The sequence below is a fragment of the Pristiophorus japonicus genome, chromosome 20, assembly GCF_044704955.1.
Source record: "Pristiophorus japonicus isolate sPriJap1 chromosome 20, sPriJap1.hap1, whole genome shotgun sequence".
Lineage (NCBI taxonomy): Eukaryota > Metazoa > Chordata > Chondrichthyes > Pristiophoridae > Pristiophorus > Pristiophorus japonicus.
Genome location: NC_091996.1, coordinates 66,084,997 through 66,100,145, shown reverse-complemented (window position 1 = coordinate 66,100,145; position 15,149 = coordinate 66,084,997). Strand labels below are relative to the sequence as shown.

The 15,149-nt window shown below is 45.1% G+C and overlaps 1 protein-coding gene across 1 annotated transcript in view; it reads right to left on the bottom strand.

Annotated features, from left to right (window-relative positions):
• Positions 1–15,149, bottom strand: part of LOC139232754 (tetratricopeptide repeat protein 28-like) — a 428,802-nt gene that overhangs the window by 326,123 nt on the left and 87,530 nt on the right. The window contains exon 12 of the mRNA XM_070863256.1: positions 9,666–9,828. Coding sequence (XP_070719357.1) covers positions 9,666–9,828 — 163 coding nt within the window. The remainder of the gene's footprint in view (positions 1–9,665; positions 9,829–15,149) is intronic.

The window sequence follows — 15,149 nt, the reverse complement described above, 5'->3', positions numbered from 1 at the left end:
TATTAGAACAAAGCAGGTTCCGCGCCCGATTGAAAGCCCGTTCCTGACAGTCCCCCCAAAACCAATAGCGTCTCCAACAATGTGCTTAAGTTCGGCAGAAAGTTCCCGAAATAGTTCAAGAGTCCCAGAAATGAACGCAACTCCGATGTGTTGCCGGGCCTGGGCGCACGACGAATCGCCTCCGTTTTGGATTCGGTAGGCCGGATCCCGTCTGCGGCTACCCTCCTGCCCAAAAACTCGACCTCTGGGGCCAAAAACACACACTTGGACTTCTTTAGTTGCAGGGTTACCCGGTCCAGTCAGCATAACACCTCCTTCAGGTTGTGGAGGTGTTCCTCGGTGTCTCGACCCATGATAAGGATGTCGTCCTGAAATACGATTGTTCCAGGGATGGATTTGAGCAGGCTTTCCATGTTCCTTTGAAAAATAGCGGCCGCTGATCGAATGCCAAACGGACACCTGTTGTAGACAAACAGCCCCTTGTGCGTGGTGATGGTGGTCAGTAGCTTGGATTCTTCGGCCAGTTCCTGGGTCATGGAGGCTGAAGTGAGGTCCAACTTGGCGGACAGCTTGCCGTCTGCCAGCGTGGCAAAAAGAGCCTCCGCTCTCGGAAGCGGGTATTGATCTTGTAGTGACACTCGGTTGATAGTGGCCTTGTAGTCGCCACAGATCCTGACCGAGCCATTTGTTCTTAGGACAGGGACGATGGGGCTTGCCCAGTCGCTGAATTCAATGGGCAAAATTATGCCCTCTCTTAGCAACCTGTCCAACTCACTCTTAATTTTCTCCTGCATCACATACGGCACAGCTCTGGCTTTGTGGTGCACTGGTCTGGCATTCGGTACTACTTTTGTACCTTTGAAAGTCCCGACACCAGGTTGAAATAGTGACTCAAATTTCTGTAGGACCTGTGAGCATCCCCCCATTTCCCATTCATCTCGGCTAGCCAGCTCCTCCCCAAAAGCGCGGGACCATCCAGAGTGGCAGCCGGTTCTCTGATCCATTATGTGTGACCACCAACATTGCACTGCCTAGCACTGGGATGATCTCTTTGGTGTACGTCTGTAATTGCATGTCAATGCGTTCTAGTTTGGGTCTGTTAGCTCGGAGTGGTCATAGTTTCTCGAATTGTTGGACACTCAAGTGACTGGCTGGCCCGTGTCCAGCTCCATGCGTACCGGGATGCCGTTTAATAGGACTTTCATCATCATAGGTGGCATTTTGGTATGAGCTGTGGATGTTTGCCACATGAACCCGCTGAACTTCAGCGTCCATTGCTTTGTCCCAAGCATCAACCTGCCTTGCAGACCCCTCTTCTGGTTCATCTGCCTCATAAATTAGCCTCGCTGCAGGCTTCCTGCACATTCTAGCTAAATGTCCACTGAAGTTACAATTTCTACAGATAAATTGTTGAAACCTACAGGTTTTTGCAGCATGTCTGCCCCCGCACCTCCAGCATGAGCTGAGATCGTTGTGAACAAAAGGGCTGTTACCTGGCATTCCTCTCTGATTGTCTCTTTGATTACTCTTGAGCACTCTGTTAATGGGTGTCAATGGCCCCATCCTGGGGCGCATTGTCCACCGTGATGGCGTAAATGTCCGTTCAACCTGCCATTGTCTCTGTTGAGGACACGCTCTAGAGTCTGTTGCAGCGTGGGTGGTGTCGAATTGCCTTTGCCTGCCTGCAGAGTTCTGAGTCGTGTTTACAATGTTAATTCCCTGATCCATCGCCACGGTGGAAGCAGAGTTGCGCGTGTATATTATCATGGCTTCCTCCTCCTCCACTATGAAGGTCTGAGCCAGCAACGCCGCCGCTTCCAAGGTCAAGTCCTTGGTCTCAATTAGCTTTCTGAAAATTCCGGCATGACCAATGCCCTCAATAAAGAAATCCCATAACATCTCCCCCCTGCAGGCGTCTGTGAACTTAGAGGCTGGCCAAGTGCCGAAGGTCCGCAACGAAGTCCGGTATGGTCTGTCCTTCCCGACGTCGGTGTGTATAGAATCGGTGTCGGGCCATGTGTATACTTGCCGGTTTGAGGTGCTCACTGATCACTTTGCTGAGCTCTTCAAAGGTTTTGTCTGCCGGCTTCTCGGGTGTGAGCAGGTCTTTCATCAGCGCGTACATCTTAGGTCCACAGCTGGTCAGTGGATGCGCCCTTCGCTTGTCAGCTGCTGCATCTTTCGTGACAAAGCTCTGCTGGAGCCTCAACGAAATCATCCCAGTCCTCACCAACACAGTACCGTTCCTCTGTGCTACCAGTGGCCATTCTCGTGAGTTGTTGATTCCCGTTTCTCATTGCCAAATGTAATATCCTTACGCACTACTATAAATTCACACGAGGCACAGTCTGCTGACAAGGTCATTCTGTGACCTGAACCTTTATTCACAGGACCAAGAAGTGATGACCCTGAATGGGACCTCCCTTTATATACCTGGATGACCAGGTGAGGAGTGTCTCCCACAAGTTCACCCCCTGTGGTCAAGGTGTGCATTTCTTAGGTGTATACAGTATGCAGTGTTGTTATGAAGGTTACAGTTACATGAAGGTTACATACATGACACATAGCATTTGGCGACGAGGATGGGATACGAACCCACTATGAGGAGGCTTGACGAGGTGGATGCAGAGAGGAGGGGAGACTAGAACTAGAGGGCATAATCTTAGAATAAGGGGCCGCCCATTTAAAACTGAGATGAGGAGAAATTTCTTCTCTGAGGGTTGTGGATCTATGGAATTCGCTGCCTCAGAATAAATTTAAGACAGAAATAGACAGTTTCTTAAACGATAAGGGAATATGGGTTATGGAGAGCGGGCAGGGAAGTGGACCGGAGTCCTTGATTGGATCAACCATGATCGTATTAATGGCAGAGCAGGCTCAAGGGGCCGTATGGCCTACTCCTGCTCCATGTTCTTATGTTCTTATGTTATTCTATAGGCCACCATAGAGTGGGGAGGAGTTGGAGGAGTAGATTTGTAAAGAAGTTAATGAAACGTGCAAGAACGACAGTAGTGATAATGGGAGACTTTAACTATCTCAATATTAAATGGGGCACTGATTATGTTAAGGGTAGAGAAAGGGAGAAATTTCTGAAGTGTATTTTGGAGAACGTGCGTTATTCTGCAGTCCCTAAGGACAGTATGGGCAGGTACCTATATTCTACATTCTCTATGACAATGTGGGCAGATGACTTGTCTCATTCTACATTCTCAGTAGAACAGTGTGGGCAAGTGAGCGGAGTTATTCTATATTCCCTGAGGACCATCAGGGAAAGTGAGCTGTGCTTTTATCCATTCGTTAAGGACATTGGTATATTTTATAGGCCACCACATAGTGGGAAGGAGACAGTGGTGCAGATTTGCAAATAAATTACTGAGAGGTGCAAGAACTATAGAACAGTGAGAATGGGAGACTTTAACTACGCCAAACAATAAATATGGATACTGATTATGTTAAGGGTAGAGAAGGGGAGGAATTTCTGAAGTGTGTTCAGGAGAATTTTCTGATCAGTATGTTTCCTGCCCAACAAGGAAGGAGGTATTGTTGGATCTAGTCCTGGGGAATGAAGTGGTTCAATTGGAGATTGTCACAGTCGAGCAGCACCTCAGGAATAGTGATCATAGTATAAGTAAGCTTTAGATTAGTTATGGAAAAAGACAAAGAGAAATCTAGAATAAAAAACTTAACTGGAGGAGGGCTAATTTCAGCAAATTGCAGAGGGATCTGGCCTGGGTAAATTGGAGTCAAAGACTGGCAGGCAAAAATGTAATGGAGCAATGGACAGCCTTTATAGAGAAGATGGTTCGGGTACAGTCGAGGTACATTCCCACATTGTAACCATTCTATGATTCTACACAGAACGCAGGTTGTCTGGCTTCCCAGCCCACCAAGCATTTGGTTATATACACTCATCAGCCTTCTTCTGTCGCTTGGCCCATCAAAGTCCGCATCTGAGTCCTCTGCAGCAGAATCATAGAATCATAGAAATTTACAGCACGGAAGGAGGCCATTTCAGCCCATCGTGTCTGTGCCAGCCAACAAAGAGCTATTCAGCCTAATCCCACTTTCCAGCTCTTGGTCCATAGCCCTGTAGGTTACGGCATTTCAAGTGCACATCCAAGGACTGTTTAAATGTGGTGAGGGTTTCTGCCTCTACCACCCTTTCACGCCTCTGGGTGAAGATATTTCCCCTCATATCTCCTCTAAACCTCCTACCAATTACTTTAAATCTATGCCCCCTGGTTGTTGACACCTCTGCCAAGGGAAACAGGTCTTTCCTATCCACTCTATCCAGGCCCCTCATAATTTTATAGACCTCAATCAGGTCTCCCCTCAATCTTCTCTGCTCCAAAGAAAACAGACCCAGCATCTCCAATCTTTCCTCATAGCCAAAATTCTCCAGTCCAGACAACATTCTTGTAAATCTCCTCTGCACCCTTTCCAGTGCAATCACATCTTTCCTGTAATGTAGTGACCAGAACTGCATGCAGTACTCCAGCTGCGGCCTAACCAGTGTTTTATACAGTTCAAGCATAACCTTCTTGCTCTTGTAGTCTATGCCTCGACTAATAATGGCAAGTATTCCATATGCCTTCTTAAGCAACTTATCTACCTAGCCTGTTACCTTAAGAGTCCCTTTGTTCCTCGACACTTTTCATTGTCGTACCATTTAAAGTGCATTCCCTTGCCTTGTTAGACCTTCCCAAATGCATTACCTCACACTTATCCGGATTGAATTCCATTTGCCACTGTTCTGCCCATTTGACCAGTGCATTGATATCTTCCTGCAGTCCACAGCTTTCCTTTTCATTATCAACCACACAGCCTATTTTAGTGTCATCAGCAAACTTCTTAATCATACCCCCAACATTCAAGTCCAAGTCATTGATATATACCACAAAAAGCAAGGGATCCAGCACTGAGCCCTGCGGAACCCCACAGGCTTCCAATCATAAAAACACCCATCAACCATTACCCTTTGCTGCCTGTCTCTGAGCCAATTTTGGATTCAACTTGCCACTTTGCCCTGGATCCCATGGGCTTTTACTTTCGTGACCAGTCTGCCATGTGGGACCTTATCAAAAGCTTTGCTTATCCATATACACTACATCATACGCACTGCCCTCATTGACTCTCCTAGTTACCTTCTTGAAAAATTCAATCGTTAGTCAGGCATGACCTTCCCTTAATCCATGTCTTTCCAAATGAAGGTTTATCCTGTCCCTCAGGAAATTTTCCAATAATTTTCCCACCACTGAAGTTAGGCTGACTGGTCTGTAATTACTCAGTCTATCCCTTTCTAAACAAAGGTACAACATTATCAGTCCTCCAGTCCTCTTGCACCACACCTTTGGCCAGAGTGGACTGGAAAATAATGGTCAGAGCCTGTGCTATTTCCTCTTTTGCTTCTCTTAACAGCCTGGGATACATTTCATCTGGGCCTGGGGATTTATCCACTTTCAAAGTTGCTAAGCCTCTTAATATTTCCTCTCTCACTATGTTTATCCCATCTAATATTTCACACTCCTCCTCCCTCATTGCAAAGTCTGCATCGCCCCTCTCTTTTGTGAAAACAGATGCAAAGTATTCATTAAGAATCATACCCACATCTTCTGCCTCCACACACAGATTTCCTTTATGATCTCTAATAGGCCCACTCTTTCTCTAGTTATCCTCTTGCTCTTAATGTATTTATAAAACATCTTTGGGTTTTCCCTGATTTTACTTGCCAGCATTCTCTCCTGCTCTCTCTTTGCTTTCCTGAAAGGGTGGGCAACTAAAGCCAGAGCTCCCTGGATGTCGAAGGAGTTGGAAAGTAGGATGAAGCAGAAAAAGGGGGTGTATGACAGATGTCAGCTTGATAATAGAAGGGAGAATCAGGCTGAATATAAAAAGTATAGAGGACAAATGATAAAGGAAATAAGAGGAGCAAAGGGCCCGTACAGGAATAGATTGGTAGCAAACATAAAAGGTCTTCTATAGGCATATTAACTGTAAAAGGTTTGTCAGACGAGTGCTGGGGCCGATAAGGGACCAGAATGAAGATCTATTGGTGGAGGCAGAAGGCAGGGCTGAGGTACAATGGGCTCAATTTTCCCCAAAGCATTTTTTTGCAATACTTGAAGAGTTACGCTCGATTTTTGGGGGCCCCAAGAATTCTAAAAAAAATTCTAAAAGTTTCCCTGTTGGATTTCTTCATTTTGGCCTACCGTAACCTGACCTTTAGTTTTGGGGGTGGAGCTTTAATCTGCGCCAAAAAGATTGGGCTGCCATAGTAACCAGGGATACAATGCGAGCTGAGGCTGCAAAGTGAAGCATGCAGCCAACTCCCAACAATTAAAAGAATTGAAAAACATATAGCAGCAACTTACCTCCAACCCTGCCAGAAGGGCTTGCTGGTCCAGTCCCATTCTCGGTCCCCACCGGTTCGTTCTCCCGCCCCTAGCCCTGGCCGAAGGGCTTACCAGTGCGTTCTCCTGCCAGTGCGTTCTCCTGCCCATAGCCCTGGCCGAGTGGACTCCCAGTCCGCTCCCCCGCCTCTAGCCCAGGTCGAGTGCTCTCCTCCCTCCTGGTCCCCGCACCTAACTACACCCGAAAGTCTCCCCCACCCCCTCTCCCTCCCCCCACCTCTCTCTTTTCCTGCTTCTGCTGTCCGGGTATCTGCTGCACTTACCTGTGACGATTACCTTACCTACGCCAATTTCTTTAACTCTCTGCAAGGGTTTTCTTGAGAGGCCACATATACTGGCCTAAGTAGAAATGGAGTAACTATTAGCTGGCCAAAGTTGCCTAAATGGCCAGAATTGTCATAGGTGGCTGGTAACGCCCCCTTTTGAGAAAAAAAAACTTACCTTAAAAAAAAACATAACTGATTGGGGAAACTGGGGATTTTTAAGTTAGGCTAGAAAAAACAGCCTAGTCCAAAAAAAAAATGGTGCAAATTGAGCCCTAAATGAGTACTTTGTATCAGTATTTACCAAGAAAGCGGACTTTGCCAAAGCTATGGTAAACAAGGAGGTTTCTGGGATACTGGATGAGATAAAAATAGATAAAAAGGAGGTACTAGGAAGGCTGGCAGTACTTAAAGTAGATAAGTGACCTGGTCCAGATGGGATGCATCCTAGGTTGCTGAGGGAAGTAAGGGTAGAAATAGCACAGGTGCAGGCCATAATCTTCTTAGATATCTCCTTAGATATGGGGTGGTGCCAAAGGACTGGAGGATTGGAAATATTACACCTTTGTTCAAAAAAGGAGAGAAGGATAAACCTGTCAATTGCAGATTTAATGTCAGTGGTGAAGCTTTTAAGAACAATAATCGGAGAGAAAATTAACAGCACTGACAAGCATGGACTAATAAAAGGAGAGCCAGCACGGATTTAAGGGCAAATCATGCTTGACTAACTTGATTTGAATCTTTTGATAAGGTAACAGAGAGGATGGATGAGGGCAGTGATATTGATGTTGTGTATATGGACTTTCAAAAGGAGTTTGTAAAGTACCACATACTAGGCTTGTTAGCAAAATTGAAGCCCATGAGATAAAAGAGGAAGTAGCAGCATGGATACAAAATTGTCTAAGGGATATAAAACAGAGTTGTGGCAAATGGCTGTTTTACAGACTGGAGGGAGGTACAGATATGCAGTGGAGTTCCTCAAGGTTCAGCACTAGGACTACTGCTGTTTTTGATATACGTTAATGACTTGGACTTAGGGATACAGGGCACAATTTCAAAATCTGCAAATGACATGAAACTTGGAAGTGTAGTAAACACTGAGGATGATAGTAACAGACTTCAAGAGGACATAGACAGGTTGGTGCAATAGATGGATACATGCCAGATGAAATTCAACACAGAAAAGTGTGAGGTGATACATTTTGGTGGGAAGAATGAGGAGAGACAACACAAGCTAAATTGTACAATTTTAAAGGTGGTGCAAGAAGAGACCTGGGGATGCTTGTGCACAAATATTTAAAGGTGGCAGGACAGGTTAACAAAGCACTAAATAAAGTATATGAGATTCTGGGCTTTATAAGGATGCAGAGTATAAAAGCCAGGAAGTTGTGCTAAACCAATATAGAACTCGAGTTCAGCCCAAGCTGGAGTATTGTGTCCAATTCGGGGGACCACACTTTAGGAACGACATTAAGGTTTTGGAGACAGTACAGAAGAGATTTGCTAGAATGATTCCAGGGATGAGGGGTTACACTTACGTGGATAGACTGGAGAAGCTGGGATTGTTGGTGCAGGGAAGTCGAAGAGGAGATTTGATAGAGGCGTTTAAAATCATGAAGGGTTTAGAGAGAGTAAATAAAGAGAAACGGATTCCAATTGCTGGAGGGTCGAGAGCCAGAATGCACAGATTTAAAGTGATTGGCAAAAAAAGCAGAGGCAACATGAGGAAAAGTGAGTGGCTAGGATTTGAATGCACTGCCTGTTAGGGTGGTGGATACAGATTCAATAGTAACCGTCAAAAGGGAATTGGATAAATACTTGGAGACAAATTGCAGGGATACGAGGAATGAGTGAGAGGGGGACGAACTGGATCGCTCTTTGAAAGAGCCGGCGCAGGATCGATGTTGTGAAGCTCTTTCTGTGCTGTACTGTTCTATGATTCTATAATAAATCTGGTACTGTCCTGTTATTCTCAATAGTAAATCTGGTACTGGCCTGTTAATCCTTATAGATAAATTTGCTTGTATCCTGTTACTCACTGTAATAATTCTGTTACTTCCTATAAGCAAATGTGTCAATTTTGTTACCCCTGTGATGAAATTGTTAAATCTACTTACTCCATAAATCTGTTATTGTTCATCCCTATAGTTAAATAAATTACCATCCTGATACTTCCTATACATAAACCTGTTCCTAACCTCTTACTATATATAGGTAAACCTGTCTCTATTTTGTTATTCCCTATAGGTGACTCTTTTACAATCTTCTTACTCCCCAAGTCTGTTACTATCCTCTTACTCCTAACAGGTAAATCTGTTACTATCTTGTTAGACTCAAAGTAAATAAATATAGTTCCTCTTACTCGAAAGACCTTGCTTGTATATAACGCCTTTCACGACCTCAGGTGTCTCAAAACAATTTACAGCCAATGAAGTACTTTTGAAGTATCGTCACTGTTGTGTTGTAGGAAACGTAGGAAATCTGCACAGCAAGATCCTACAAATAGCAATGAGGCAATGATCTGGTTTAATGCTTTTGGTCAAGAGATAAATATTGGCCAGGACACCGGAGAACTCCCATGCTCTTCTTCGAAATAATGCCATAGGATCTTTTACGTCCACCCAAGAGGGCAGATGGGGCTTCGGTTTACCATCCGATCCAAAAGAAGGTACCTCCGACAGTGCCACACTCCCTCAGTACTGCACTGGATTATGGGATCAAGTCGCTGGAGAGAGACTTGAATCAAAACCTTCTGAATCATAGGCAAGAGTGTTACCACTGAGCCACAACTGACACCTAATTTCTCTTGGAAGTGTTTATCTCCTTTACACAGAAAAAGATTTGCTTACCGGTCGGTATAATCACTGATGTTTGAGAGTGTAATGACAGATTCAGGGTTCTCTGAGCCCAACATTACAAATTGTTGGAATGTGACTCAATAAATGGTGAACGATTGAAAGTATTGGGCCTGCTGCTCGAAGGAATTAATTACCTGATCTTCCAGCTGTTCCTAACCTACTCGCTGCCTTGTTCCGATCATGATCTTCAATCAGGCTTCCCACAATTTCAATCGCGAACAGGGATGGTGCAAGGGTAATACAAAATCTCTGCCCCAGTTTCTTATTCTTGAAATTCAGCAGGCTTGCAAAGGGAACCTGGGATTAGAGAAGATTTCAATCAGATTTGAGGGGGAAGGAAGGAAAAGGGTTAGAGAAGAATGAACAATGTCACATTAACCTTTGTTCAAGGGAGGCTCAGTGAATTACAGCTGAACCGATAGATACAGCTGGATGAGCAACATACTAAGGAGCTTAGGAAGGGTGCGATGTGCACAGTTCAACAAGTCTTAACAGAGTCTAGTTACCATTACTAGCTGGCATCTTTGCTTTTTAGGAAAGCGGTTATTGTTCCAATGGTTCAGAGGGTGAATGCACTGATGTAGAGATACTGAGCCAAATCAAGCAGGGTTGTCTCAGGTACAGAATTAGTTGATCGCCAAGGTTGTAGCAGGGACAATATTATAAATCACTGATGAAAGGCCATCGACCTAAAACACTCCAAACACATCTTCCACTTCTCTTCCCTTTCAGCATTTCGAAGGGACTATTCTTTCCATGACACCCTGGTCCACTCTTCAATCACCCCCAACATCCCCGCCCCTTCCCCTTCCAATGCAAGTTCAGGAGATGCAACACCTGCCCTTTTACCTCCTCCCCTCCCACTATCCAGGGTCCCAAACACTCCTCCCAGGTGCAACAGTGATTTACTTGTATTTCTTTCAATTTAGTGTACTGTATTCGCTGCTCACGCCGTGGTCTCGACATTGGGGAGACCAAACGCAGATTGGGTGACCACTTTGAGGAACAGCTCAGTTTCCACAAGCATGAACCCGAGCTTCCGGTCGCTTGTCATCTCCGCCCCACTCCCACCCTACACTGTTGCAATGAAGCTCAACAGAAGTTCAAGGAAAAGCACCTCATCTTTCTATTAGGCATTTTACAGCTTTCCGGACTCAACATTTAGTTCAACAATTTCAGATCATAACCACTGCTCCCATTTTTTCCAGACAGCAGCTGTTGCTGATGATTCTACTATTCTCATTTACAGATCCCCTAGACCCAACTTTTGTTTCTTTACTTGTTCCATATCACCTCCCTTTTGCCTTGCATCATCATCCCTTTTGTCATTCAATCACTCCTGCCTTTCACTCCATCACAGACCTTCCCTTTTGTTATTTTCCCTCCTCCCCCCTTTCCTTGCCTTTGTAGTTGCTAAAAACCCATTACATCTCTAACTTTTCCCAATTCTGATGAAAGGTCATCGATCTAAAATGTTAACTTTGTTTCTCTCCCCACAGATAGTGCCTGACCTGCTGAGTATTTCCAGCAATTTTCTGTTTTTATTATAAATCATTAGCTAGATCTAAGCCGGAGCACTGTGTCCAATTTTGGCCACCAGACTTTCGGAAGAGGAGATTTATTAGAATGGTATCAGGGATGAGGTCTCTTCAGCGTCCGCACTCATGCTAATATCCCCATCATTGAAGCACTGACCACACTCGATCAGCTCTGCTGGGCAGGCCACATAGTCTGCATGCCAGACACGAGACTCCCAAAGCAAGTGCTCTACTCGGAGCTCCTCCACGGCAAATGAGCCAAAGGTGGGCAGTGGAAACGCTACAAGAACACCTTCAAAGCCTCCTTGATAAGGTGCAACATCCCCACTGACACCTGGGAGTCCCTGGCCCAAGACCGCCCTAAGTGGAGGAAGTGCATCCGAGAGGGCACTGAGCACCTCGAGTCTCAACGCAGAGAGCATGCAGAAATCAAGCACAGACAGCGGAAAGAGCGTGCGGCAAACCAGTCCCATCCACCCCTTCCCTCAACGACTATCTGTCCCACCTGTGACAGAGTCTGTGGCTCTCGTATTGGACTGTTCAGCCACCAAAGAACTCACTTCAGGAGTGGAAGCAAGTCTTCGATTCCGAGGGACTGTCTATGATGATGATGACTTCAGTTATGTGGACAGACGACAAAAGTCGGGATTGCTCTCCTTAGAGCAGAGAAGGTTAAGCGGAGACTTAACCGAAGTGTTCAAAATTACGTGGGATTTTGAAAGATTAGATAGGGAGGTACCATTTTCACTGGCGGCAGGGTCAGTAACCAGAGGACACAGATTTAACGTAATTGGCAAAAGAAACAGGAAGATATAAGAGTACAGTTATGATGATCTGGAATGCAGAGTCTGGAAGGGTGGTGAAATCAGATTTAATAATATCTATCCAATTCTCTTTTGAAAGTTACTTAAATTTGCAGGGCTGTGGATAAAGATCAGGGGAGTGGGACTAATTGGATCATTCTTTCAAAGAGCTGACACAGGCACGATGGGGCCTAATGGCCTCCTCTTGTGCTGTAAGATTCTATTATATAGGTAGCCTCAGCACCTCTGGGCTAAGAAGCAAAACATTGGCCGGCATTCCTGGTTTTAGTTGTAAACTGAAACTCCGAGTGGAAAATGTGGCCTTTGGGTGAGCACAGAAATGGCCTTCAGTATTTGATTCCCTCCACGGTTAAATGGCCTGTTGGGGCCTGGAGTCACATATGAAGAATGTCTGGCTCGCTAAGACACCAGAGGGTTGGCAGCACCCATAGAACTGTACCCTAGCAAAAATGAGCACCTTCAAAAGATATGGAAAGAAAGTTATTGATTAAAAAAAATAAAAACACATAAAAAGAAACGAAAGCCTTGCATTTCTACAGCACCTTTCACAACCTCAAGATGTCCCAAAGTGCTTCACAGCCAATGAAGTACTTTTTGAAGTGTAGTCACTGTTTATATGAAACACGGCAGCCATTTTGCACAAGATCGCACAAACAGCATTGTGATAAAGGACCAGATAATCTGTTTTAGCGATTTTAGAAGAGGGATGAATGTTGGCCAGGACATCAGGGAAAGTCCCCTGCTCTTCTTCGAAATAGTGACATGGGATTTTTACATCCACCAGAGGGAGCAGACGGAGCCTCGGTTTAACCTCTCATCCAAAAGACGGAATCTCTGACAGTGCAGCACTCCCTCAGTACTGCACGAGAGTGTCAGCCTGGACTGAGAGTTCAAGGGGGAGAAATTCGGTTGCTCCTCTGTTGCGGCATTGTCCCGGGCGGAGCAGTAAATTTTGTGCCAGCAAGTGATTTGTGTCTGCTGCCGCATAATTCATCAGCTGGGCCCTAAGTTTGGAGCGTTGCGCTAAGGTAGGCATTGCACATCTCTTTTAGAGCGCTTGGCCGACTGAGCAAGTGAAAATCCCGAGCTAAACAGCCAGCGTCGGAGCGACCCAAGAGAGGCGTCGGGGGGGGGGGGGGGGGGAAATAAGAAAGTCTGAAAGAAACCCACCAAAAACATTCCCAATAAATAACTCACACCAACACAACATAAATCGCAAAAAAAAAGACAAAAAATCAATCACAGTTACCTCAGGTCGACATTACTTACCTACAGTTCGGAACATCAGCTTCCACATGCTTTCCCACCAGGGTGCTCTACAGAAGGCTATGGGTCGGGCACAATCCAAATATCGAGCTGGTGTCACAACCAGGGGCATTGCACACCGGGTCACCACATCTGGGCGGTAATGTTCCGTACCCCCTCGAAACCGGCACTGAATGTCTCGGCGGGGTGCTGGAAGTTGGTCTCCTGCCCGGAAGTGCTTACCGCTGTCATTGCTGCCCCTCCGGGGCGCTAACAGGGGCAGCAGAAGACCAAAAATCCAGTCCATAGTCTCTAGAGTGAACCCACGACCTTCTGACTTAGAGGCAGCAGTGCTAACACAGAGATAGATTTGTGATGATATGCTCCCAGCGAGTCTCACCTGCTGAGAGCAGGTATTGGAAACTGCAGCACACACTGCACACAAGATACAACCAAGTAGTCAGAAAATTGTGCACAGTGTATATTAGAATTTCCCACATGCGCTCTTAACAGGCAAGGCGCCCCTGAAGTCCAACAGTGACCATTGTGATATCCATTGTGCCATGGAACTGGTAATCTTTCATCCATCTATTTAGTAACTTCTACTGTTAGAATGCCCAATTCACAACATATTTAGTCATCTGGGAGGAAAATAGCTGTCGCATGTAGAATTACCTGGAAAAAGAGATTACAATGACATAATTCCAAAGAGCACGAATGTACAACACCTCCACCTATGTTTCAGAGCTCTCTGAACTCATCAGTATAAATGAGCAGTGGACAAGAAAAGGTCAGAGTTTTAAGTTTAATTGTTTTACTGTGTTGCAGATCATGACGAGCAGGTCGCGACATCCTCCCATTCTATAACCATTACATCCCAACATAAATTGATCTCCCAAGAATCCTTTATTTGGGGAACAGTTTGTGGAAATATAGAATCACAGATAGAATCATAGAATGGTACAGCACAGAAGGTGGCCATTTAGCCCATCTTGTCTGTGCAGCTCTTTGGTAGAGCTACACCAATTAGTCCCACTCCCCGGTTCATTCCTCATAGCCCTGTAGTTTATTTTTCCCTTCAAGTATTTATCCAACTCTCTTTTGAAAGTCACTATTGAATCTGCTTCCACCACCCTTTCAGACAGTGCATTCCAGATCATAGCAACTTGCGGCATAACAAAATGGTTCCTGTTGTCACCTATGGTTCTTTTGCCAATTACCGTAAATCTGCATTAAATAAAAATCTGGCATCCTCTGGTTACCGACCCATATGCCACTGGAAACAGTTTCTCCTTATTTACTCTTATCAAGACCATTTATGATTTTGAACACCTCTATCAGATCTCCTCTTAACCTTCTCTGGTCTAAGGAGAACAAACCCAGCTTCTCCAGTCTCTGAACTCTCAGTGGCTGCGGGGTAACCTCCTGGAACGCGTGCTCAAGGAAATCCTCAGCCCCCTGTATGCCATGCAGCGTCTCGAGCTGTTCCTCAAGCTCAGAAACCCCATGCTAGAGCAGCCGGAGGCACTTCCTGCACAACTGATTATTCAGGACACATGAAACATTCGGGGGTTCCCACAAAGCATAGAAATTGCAAGCAGCTCTCCCATCAGTTTGTTTAAAAGTCTATCTACTGTTACATATGTTTTAGTTTAGTATCCCCTTACTCCTATTTATTATTTCATTATTTACATATACCAGATTTTTATTTAATGCAGTTTGGATCCCTTTAATATTGGTACCCTCTACATAGTTCATTTAAATTTCATCCCTTTAGAAATATTTTTATTACGCTGAAGGCGCTTATGTAAATAAGAGTTGTCATTGTTTATTATTTACATATTTACTGTTGCTCCTTGGTTTAAAGCACTTGGCACCTCTTTCCCCCTCTGCAACAAATTCTCACTCTCACCAAATTCCCGTTGCCACTGTTGAGCAGATACTCCCAGCTCTTTGTGCACATGTGATTCCTCAGTGCCCTTACGTGGAGCAATCTCAGTGTGAACATGTT